General features: G+C 41.6%; 1 protein-coding gene across 2 annotated transcripts; it reads left to right on the plus strand.

Annotated features, from left to right (window-relative positions):
• The first annotated feature begins 1,541 nt into the window (after positions 1-1,541).
• LOC132975457 (monocarboxylate transporter 9-like) lies at positions 1,542-9,099 on the plus strand. 2 transcript variants are annotated; one of them, XM_061040003.1, is made up of 6 exons: positions 1,542-1,908; positions 2,729-2,986; positions 4,486-4,629; positions 5,631-5,726; positions 6,395-7,264; positions 7,451-9,099. In XM_061040003.1, exons 2-6 carry the CDS (start codon positions 2,788-2,790, stop codon positions 7,633-7,635), a joined length of 1,494 nt encoding a protein of 497 aa, XP_060895986.1. In that variant the 5' UTR covers positions 1,542-1,908; positions 2,729-2,787; the 3' UTR covers positions 7,636-9,099. The 2 variants fall into 2 exon arrangements, with proteins under 2 accessions (XP_060895986.1, XP_060895985.1); XM_061040002.1 differs by lacking the exon at positions 1,542-1,908 and adding an exon at positions 2,455-2,572.
• Positions 9,100-10,021: the final 922 nt, after the last annotated feature.

A 10,021-nucleotide genomic window follows, 5' to 3' on the forward strand; every position in this document is an offset into this window, starting at 1 on the left:
TGAAATAAAAACATGGATGCACACCAACTTCCTCTCTCTCAACTATGCAAAATCAGACATAATAATCATCTCCCCTATTCACAACTTCTCCTTCACAATTAGACAACTCCACTCTCTCCCCCTCCCCTCATATCCGCAATCTTGGAGTCATATTTGACAGCCAGCTCTCCTTTGATCACCACGTCACCCAGCTCACAAGAACCGCCTTCTTTCACCTCAAAAATATAGCCCGCCTCCGTCCGCTACTCTCATTTCCTGCTGCTGAAACACTAAACCGTGCATTCATCGCATCCAGACTCGACTATTGCAATAGCATCCTTTTCGGCACATCATCCAAAGTCCTTAAACTTCAATACATCCAAAACTCTGCTGCACACCTCCTCACCCACACCCGAACACGCGAACACATCACCCCTGTCCTGCCGAATCTTCACTGGCTACCTGTCCCTTACCGTATCCAATTCAAAATCCTTCTCCTCACACATAAAGCCCTTAACCAGCAGGCCCCCTCCTACCTCACGGCTCTCCTTCACCCTCACACTCCAGCACGCAGCCTCCGCTCTTCAAAAGCCAACCTCCTATCTCCCCCTCTTAGAACCAAGCACCGAACCTGGGGGGACAGAGCCTTCTCCATAGCTGCCCCCTCCCTCTGGAACTCACTCCCTACACACATTCAACAATGCACCGACCCTATATCACTTATGAAAACTCACCTCTTTAAACAAGCTTTTAATGTATGATTGTGATGTATTTTCTGTAGTTGTTGTTATCTTTATGATTTGTGTGTAATGTTGCAATGTCTGTTAGTCTGTCCTTACTGTGCTGTTCTTTCTGTTTTTAACTATTGTAAAGTGTCTTTGAGGTTGTTTTTTTTTTTTAAAGAACTTATAAATAAAATGTATTATTATTATTGTTGTTGTTGTGCATCAATCAAATATTTCTGAGGGTTTAATCAAACTCTAGTTATTTCTTATTGATGTGGAAGCCAATAAAGATGTAATTTAATAGTTGTGTGGATGTATTGCTTTATCAAGTGCTCACCAGGCAGGGAGAGCACTCCAGGCAGTAGTGCGCCCTGCTGGTGCTGTGTGGTTTTGTTATTACCATCCATCAACCGGTTCAGACTGGACCGGTGACAATAATATTGTCCTAACCCTAACCCAATGTTCCTGAAGAGCAGGAGCCCATACACCCAGACCCCATCTTTAGCACACAAACCCCCAACCTTGAGCGGGACTGGGCAGAAGTAGATAAGTTAATTAAACAACTAACAACATTTTCTTTTTTATATGTGGTTTTATTTTGTTATCTCAACTTCTTAGATCGATTCATGTGTTGCCTGATGTGTGTTGCGCGGCCCGGAAAACTTGACTGAAAATATTAAGGAAATAACCCATATAGCCTAACGGTTTTCAGTCCGTTTATGTGTGTAAGCATGTGTGGGTCGACGTTTCTCCTAGAGTCCCAAAATCAACCCTAAAAATTTCAGATTCAGCATTTAGTATAGAACGAGGAAGTAGTTTGACTCATAAACCCACACGCGCATCGTGCTCTTTCTGCTGAGCGCTCCAGGCGCGCAAGAGGAAGCAGCGCTTTTCCTCCTGTCTCTGCGTTCAAGCTGCTGCTGGACCAGCAAGAACAGCTTTGAACCGGTTTTCTAGCCGTCTACAAAGCAGTATGAAACGGATGCACAATGCGCATTGTTGATGCAGATTGCTTGGCTGACACACGGACCTCGCAGGACACTGTCCTGGAAGAGCAGCGTTTCTATATAAGGCTTTTTTATTCGTGTCATTTGTAGCGATTCCGTGAATGAGGATTTTTTCAACAGGAAGCCATCCTACATGGAAAGTTCCTGTAGAGCGCGCAGCTGTGCTGAGTCCTGCTGCTGTTTTTGTAGATGCTGAGGTGAGTGAGTGCCGCATGTTTTCAACAAAACAAGAAGCTCAATGTGCCTGTATTTGTGTTGAAGTAACAAGATAAGCTATGATGAGAAAATGCATGTTTTGTTGTTAATGAATACAGAAGTGATGCCTTTTGAATCCATAGCTCATCTTTTAAGTATTATTTGAAGTGTGTTGTTGTTGTTTTTTTTTACTGCAAAGGCATGTATCTGCTTAGTAAGCAAATGAATCTAAAGAGCATTTCACAGACTTTTTAGCAAACAAGAAACCTAGCTGTAAACAAAATGTGACCAAAGGGGGTTAAAGCTGCCGCAGTGGTGTCTAAAGTTGCTCTGCTCTATGAATTATTTATCATGGAGGTCTGAAAAACTTAGGTCAGCACAGGAGACGAGACTTTCCCTTGTGTTTGTGAAGGATCAGAGCTGAATCATGGATGAGACAGGTTAAAGGTGCAGGAGGGGCACAGAGCGGTGTGTTTCTCTTCACTTTCTCCTCCTCCAAGGTGGGGTCATAGAGACAGCAACAAAAGGAGCTGTTGGCAATGGGTGAGTTGCAGTCAGTCAGTCAGTCAGTTAGTAAGTCAGTCAGTGTTCAGGACCCCACACAGGTGAGCTGCCTGTTTTCCCAGGCCAGTCGCTGCAGCAGCTTACACGACATCAAGGCTTTGTGTAAGTGTACAGTTTGGGATCTACTAAAGGCCCCAGTTTAATTATGTTGCCATAGGCTGTAATTTCAGTAAGCAGCACTCTTCATCTTTTGTATTATTCTGCTGTCAAACTCACAACTGCAGTATCTTTTTTTTTATTTTTGTTATGTCTTTCCAGGATCCCCTCCTCTGTTGAAGCTGTAGTGGATCCCAGAGGGCAGCGGTAACGTCGGCACCATGGTTCAGTCTACAAAAGTCCTGGACGGAGGCTGGGGATGGGCGATTGTGATGGCCTCCTTTATGGCCCAGCTCCTGGCCTATGGGTCACCCCAGTCTGTGGGTGTCCTGTACCCTGAGTGGCTGCATGCCTTCCAGGAGGGCAAAGGCATGACGGCCTGGGTAGGCTCGCTCGTGGCCGGAGTGGGACTTATAGCCAGTAAGTAGCCCACACTGTGTTGACATGGGTCCACAATAGGGTTAAACTTAACTAACTTGATTTTTTAGCACAGGATAATTATTTACTACATCATTTAGTTATGTAATTTTATTACCATTATTATGTTTGGGCACTAAATGTTTCTATGGGCATCATATCACTAACATGACTTATCTGCTTAGTTCAAAGTAGAGCACTAAACCTTCACCTTTATACCTTCCTTCCTAACATTTCCTTGTCGTGTATCACTATAATTTATGCCACTGATAGCAAAGCAGACACAATCATTTTGATTTAGTCTGACTCCAATAGAAAGGAAGTATCATATATCAAGTATCCAACCAGTGTGTTTACCAGAGCTAACAGGTGTCAAAGAGTTCTGCATGGTATGTTCAGCTGGAGAGGGAGAGAAAAAACATTGTCATGACAAAGATGGGCACTTTGTGGCTCCCGGAGCAGAGTTGCTGTTATGGATTTTTCTAGGAGAGCAAAGCAAGTGCAAGTCATTCATGTCATGAATGTGGAAGGATCACTTAGCCTTTAATCTAACCATGGAGGGAGGGAAAAAAAAGACGGATGAAGGGACAGATTCAGAGAGAAACACACTGTGTTAGGAGATTAAGGTTGTGTGTAACAAAATTCCTTGAATCCAATCATTTGTTAAAGACGAGAGAGATCCAAGTGTGACGGCAAGGTTGAAGCTGTAAAAAATATATAGAAAAATGAGCTAGAAAAAAAAAAAAGTTAGCTAATAACCTTTCAGTTCTGTCTGACTATTTATAGAAAGCTATCTCCACGATTTGTTGGCAAACAGGATTAGGGATGGATAGTAGTCTCGGATGATATTTCCATGTAAAACAGAGCTCCTCCAGCAGCCTGGCTTCATTTCAGTCTTCTCTCTCCAAGGGGTGAGGTGAAAAATCATGACTGGACGGATTTAGCCTCGGGTCTGGCCAAGGCCTGTACACGTGTCCCAGCTGTCAGACAGTTGCAGCACTGTTGTTGCTGCTGCACTAGGGCAGGGTCTTCTCTCTACTTAGAGGGGAAGGAATTTGCAAATGTCGCATGAAGGATGAGTCAGGCCACCCCAGGATATGGGAGAATTCAGCAGGCACTAGTGTTAATCAACTGAGTCTATACATCATGTACTTTTAGTGATGAGTGTTTCATGCCTTAACACAGGGTAGGGTACCTTTAATAAGTGGAAATGAAAACAAACTGAATATGAGGACTTAAACGATTCATCTTTTTTTGTTAAAATAAACAACATGACAATGGGCCCTCTCAAGATGTCAGTGACATAACAGCACATCTGACAGGTTGCCTGTTTGAACATAATGTGATGTGGCAGGGTCGTGATCAGACACAGCTGTGCTCCTTTGGAATGGGTTCCTTTTTCTTAGAATCTCTGTTATCCAAAATAAAAACAAATCTGTGTATTTTGTCCCTAATTCTTTCCCTTCTTTTTCTCCCTTGTCTTACATCGTCTTTTCCATCAGGCCCTGTCTGCAGTGTCTGTGTGGACAACTTTGGGGCTCGCCCTGTGACCATCTTCAGCGGCGTGATGGTGGCAGGCGGCCTGATGCTCAGTGCCTTTGCTCCAAATGTCCAGTTCCTCATCTTTTCCTATGGAATTGTCGTTGGTAAGCAAACATTTAGCAAGTCACCCCAACAGCAGGCACAACAACACTGGACCGCCACCTGTGTCCCTTTTCAAATAACTGTAGTGATACAGGTTTCTTAAGTTGAAGCAGCAACAGACTTCATTCACCAGACTGTCAGACAGACATTCAGATAGAGGCTTAGCTCTTTTAAATGTGAGAAAAAAAAGAAGGTGTTTGATGTTACTCTGGTCATGGGTGTGAAGTGAACTAAGCTTCTTATCCTGCTAACATATGAGAATCTCATGACATATTATATAATCACTTATAACAAGCAAGGGGGGGCACTTCAAGTCCAACTATTATGCAACAACAGAGGCTGACTATATAAAACATGACAAGTTTATGAATACCATTGCTGAACAGATATGAACCACCACAACAGGACAATATATACGTTTGAGGATTGCATAATTTGTTTGACATTGTTGTTTGTGTTTATGAGCTATTTTAGTCTCATTCCTATGTGAGCCTTTATTGCTTCTGCACATTGACCAGTGTGCCAGCATGGGCCCAGCACCACCTGTTATCGCACATTAAGTGACAGCCAAGCCGGGCTTAATCCAAGTGAACTCCGTCACAGTCAGCAGTGCCTCTTGCATGGGCAGCACCGGAGAGGGGAGGCCATGCATATTTGAAGACAGTCATTTTATTTTTAGAGATGCCCTTAGATGATGGCTGCGACTGTACGTGCATGTGCAGCTTGTTTACTCATCTTATGCCACTTGTTTTTGGATTGTACTGCACATGAAACCTCATGCACAGTGGCCTTTAAAGTACACTGGAATTAAATCTATCTTGTGATTTCCATAGCACATCCACTATTAAATGTTAACAGAATTGTTTTGAAATAGAAAGCCTTCAAACAGTTAAGATTTAATCCCCTTTCTGGTCTATTTTTAGAAGAGAAAAGCTGTGGCTCTTTCACCTGTGCTAATTGAAGTTCTCCTTTTGTCTGTCCTTGTCCTCTCTCCTCCAAACAGGCCTGGGTTGTGGTCTCGTCTACGCAGCCACGTTGACAATCACATGTCAATATTTTGACAAGAGACGTGGCCTCGCCCTCGGCATTGTCACCACAGGTACTGCCTCCCCCCCTCTGAGCCCCCCCCCTCCCTGAGCTCACTGGGTGCACTCCTGTTCTCCATGTTTACTTCTTTCATGTATGAGCTGCTGGGAGCCTTGAGATTCTGAGGTAAACATCTGTAGAGTAGCAGAGGCAGAGTAGTCTAGGTAGGGACAGGGACTGGTGATCAGCAGCTAGATGTGGTCGAGCTGAGAGTCAGGATGACAGTATACTCTTCATCCTGAGTCTAGTTTCAACATGTTTAATTCAGGCAGTTATCAATATAGATCTATTGAGCTATAAAACAGTAATGAATAACTTATCTCCATGACTACAGTACACTGGGACAGTTCTTTTTGATTACAATTGGTGATTATAGGTGTGGTCAGAGAAGAAACAGACTTGAAACTTTCAACTAACAAGGGCAGTTAAATGGTGTTATCCTGTAGTAAATCATGGAAGTTATTCAAGCCACTTGGCGCCCCCCAGTGTCAGTTTTAAAAAGTGTGACCTTGGAACACAGATGTTAAAACTCAAAGACTCCAAATAAAACCTGTGCCATCAGAAAAATTAGTAATGGCTTTACTCACATATAATATTACACATAATGGCTGTGATTTTCCATGACTGATCTTCCACTTTCTTACACAAACGCTGAATTTCTGTCTTCCTCTGCCCTCACAGGCACAAGCGTTGGAGCCTTCATCTATGCCACAGCACAGAATGAGCTGATAGCGTTGTACGGCCTGGACGGCTGCCTGCTTATCATCGGAGCTGTAGCACTGAACCTCATGGCCTGTGCAGGCTTCATGAGGCCCCTGAACATGCCCGGGTACTACCTCAAGCAGAAGGCAGCCCTGGAACGCAACACAGAGGAGAAGCTCTTTGAGAAACCCGCTTTGGATGACCTGAAAATCTCATCAGGTTCCGACACAACCACTCCAGAGAAAAACCTGATGGTGAAAGAGTTGCTTATAACAATTGATGCAAAAGATATTCAGACAGAGAAGAAAGGCAGCTTTATGGCTGGGTTGGCCATCATGAAAGTCATCAAGAAGAAGCATCAGGCTTACTCCAAGTACATGCACTCCATGCATGAGATCCTACAGGACCAAGCCATGGTGGCCATCTGTATCGCTGTCTTCCTGTTCAGCCTGGGGGCGTTCCCTCCTGTGCTCTTTATAGAGGATGTGGCGCAAAGTCAGGGACTCATCGAAGAAGTTAGTGTCATTCCTCTTGTATCAATAGGGGCCATTGCAACTTGCGTGGGTAAACTAGTGCTGGGTATCATGGTTGACATCAGGTGGATCAACAGCATCTATCTGTACGCCTTCACCATGTATGCAGGAGGTGTGTCGCTTCTCCTCATCCCCATCACTAAGACTTATTTTGGACTGCAGATTCTGTCTGTTGTCCTGGGTTTCTTCTCTGGAAATTGGTCTCTCACCTCTTACATTACCACAAACATTGTTGGCTTGGACAGACTGACACAAGCCCACGGCATCCTCATGTTCTTTGGGGGATTTGGGATCATGCTTGGACCCCCTGTTGTAGGTAGGTGGACTTTTGGTTTTTGGTTTGATAGAAAAATCACATTATTAAATCAGGCATGCAGGCAGAGACATTCGAAAGTGCCTAGTAGACTCCAATGAAAGACATCAGTATGAAGTTGACTGCTATATCTGCCAGGAATCCCGAATGACTATTCTCATAATGTCTGTTTTTCTCATCACTTTCCAGGGTGGTTCTTTGACTACACGCAGTCATATGACTTGGCATTCTACTTTAGTGGGACCTGCGTGCTGCTTGGGGCGTGCATTCTCACTCTGCTCACCCTTCCCTGCTGGAACAGGAAGCACTCTGAGAAAAACAGACCAGAGGTCCTCTACACCAGCAACTGTGACAAAGTTGCCTCTGTAGCTTGAATATGAGTACCTTCCATAAGGACCTCAGATCTCATCCCTACTGCCCAGCAGCTGTCCACTGAGAACACGGCAACTAAACCACCGTTTGGAGAAATATCTGACTATTAGGGGCTTCCCCCTTATTTCTGCTGCCAGGTTCTAATATACCAAAACACTTGCCAGAGGTTTTCAAATACAGGCCTTTCCTCTGTAATTCCTCTGTAATTTGCCTGCAGTTCTCAGGTTTCACTGCAGATGTTTTCAAAGGTTTGATATGATGCCTGTGTTGTTTTTTATTATAGCCTCATTTTACGAGGTCAACTGATCAATATTGTTTGACGCCCCAGTTCTTCATTGCATTTTTAGAAGTACTTTTTTTTACTTAACTGTAGCGCTGACAAAATACATGGTGCCATTATTAACACTTGGAAGAGAAATATCTGCATAATTGTTGTGTGTTTATCTAACACGTACAATATTTCAAAGCACTGCACAAATGCACAAAATGTCCCAGGAACCTTACTAGAATAGAAAATACAGGGATAGAATGAAAGAGGGAGCCTTTTTAGATAAATGTCATTTTAGCAAGACATTTATTTTTTTTATAATTTTGGTTTTCATATGTATCTTAATTAAACCACTCTGTATCTTACCAAAGCATAAATACTAGTCAATGCCTGTCAACACATATGCCTGAACAATACAAAAGCCTTGCTTAAAGATAATTTTGGTGCATTGGCTCAGTTGATAGTTTTTTTTTTTTTTATAAATGGTTTTTCACATACCTCTTCTTCCTGGATCGCACAAAGACTTTGAATACGTCATGCTGATTCAAAATCATATGAAACCACTTCAGAGGTCCTACTGTATTTCCAACCATGAAAGCATGTTGATTCTCTTTATGGCATGATAATCATGACCTCTGCTGGCATCAATTTTGACTAGGCTGGTCTTTTTCTATCATGATGTGTGTCTTTGTGTTTGTATTTTGTGTGTGTAGGTGTCTGCACACGCATGTTTGCATATGTTCACAAGTTTTTATGTGTGTACTGTTTGATAAACTTTTGTATTAGCACTATAGTTTGTTAAGTCCTATGTGCTAGTGACTTTTATATGCACAAAACTGGCCACAAAGCTGTTAAAATGTTTCTTTGTATTAGTTGGTTGATGTTATCATAATTGTAATGAATACATCGCAAAAGGCTTTTAGAATAACTTGAATGTTGTTAAATAGACCACTACAAATGTATTTTTAAAGTTACTGTTTCAGATGTGAGGATTAACTTTGCTGGAACATTGCTTTTTGTGTTTGTAGAGGCTCTTAACAAGGAGAAGATGAAGTACACGTAGTACTGATTTAGAAGTGACAGTATGTTGGCTGTCACATTTATCCACTGTTATTTTTTAAAGCCGGTGTTATTATATTTCAATGTGTTGTTGGTTCTATTATTTTATTAAAAAAGTGCCAATAAAAGATATTTGGAAGTTTGTATTTTCTGCATTTTATACGTAACAAAGGCTATGTAGTACAGCATATCTCAGGCTCACAGTTGTTAAAAGTAATGGGTTCAAATGATGGAAAACATTTACAGCTGATAGTTTTTTACCCACTTAGCTCTTCTAAGAGAAAATATTCAATACTGCTCCAGAAGGAAAATAGACACTAACTGTTGCGATACAATATGGATACATTTACCAGTAGTTCAATTGTAGTAATCATCACTGAAGTCCCCTCTTGAACATCTATTTATTCGATGTGTTCATGTGACAATGTTTTGGACTGAATCTTTAATTTTTAACAATCCAACTTCTCCAACAATGAAGAATAGGCTCATCTAAATCTCATCAATTTATTCTTAGCCAAATTATGTACTCACAAAATGACATTGTTCAGAAATTACCTTCTTTTTCTATATTTAACAATCTGATTTAAAAAAAATACTCTTCCAGACACTCTCAAACCTTAAATCCTCTAACAAAAATAAATAGGCTAAAACAATGAACGTATGCAGTCACATTATTATTTTAGCCAATTAAAACCTCTTATTTTACTCGTACTTTTATTTATTTTTATTATTATTATTATATTATATTATTATTATTATATTATTATTTATTATTTTATTTAGTTTTCGTCGTTTGATGTCAGTATTTTGTACAATCTGATTGAATACATTGTTTGTATCATGAATAAAGTTTATTTAAAAAAAAATAATAATCACAGAAGCGCCCGAGCCCGTCTGCTTCTTGCGTCGCCTATGACGCATCACTATGGTAACAAGCGTGTCACGTGACTAGCAACATAAACAAACTTCCTGGGGAGCTAACGTTTCACGGAGAGGCAAGAAAGCTAACCTTCCTCCATTTTTTTTTAACAGCATTATGTTTGCCCCTGTGTGAGCCGTGT

The sequence above is a fragment of the Labrus mixtus genome, chromosome 6 (assembly GCF_963584025.1).
Source record: "Labrus mixtus chromosome 6, fLabMix1.1, whole genome shotgun sequence".
Classification (NCBI taxonomy): domain Eukaryota; kingdom Metazoa; phylum Chordata; class Actinopteri; order Labriformes; family Labridae; genus Labrus; species Labrus mixtus.

Coding starts and splice junctions, on each gene's coding strand:
- LOC132975457 (XM_061040003.1), top strand. CDS start 2,788: ATGGTTCAGTCTACAAAAGTCCTGGACGGAGGCTGGGGATGGGCGATT. Junction 4,630..5,630: donor TTCCTATGGAATTGTCGTTG/GTAAGCAAACAT, acceptor TCCTCCAAACAG/GCCTGGGTTGTGGTCTCGTC. Junction 7,265..7,450: donor GCTTGGACCCCCTGTTGTAG/GTAGGTGGACTT, acceptor ATCACTTTCCAG/GGTGGTTCTTTGACTACACG.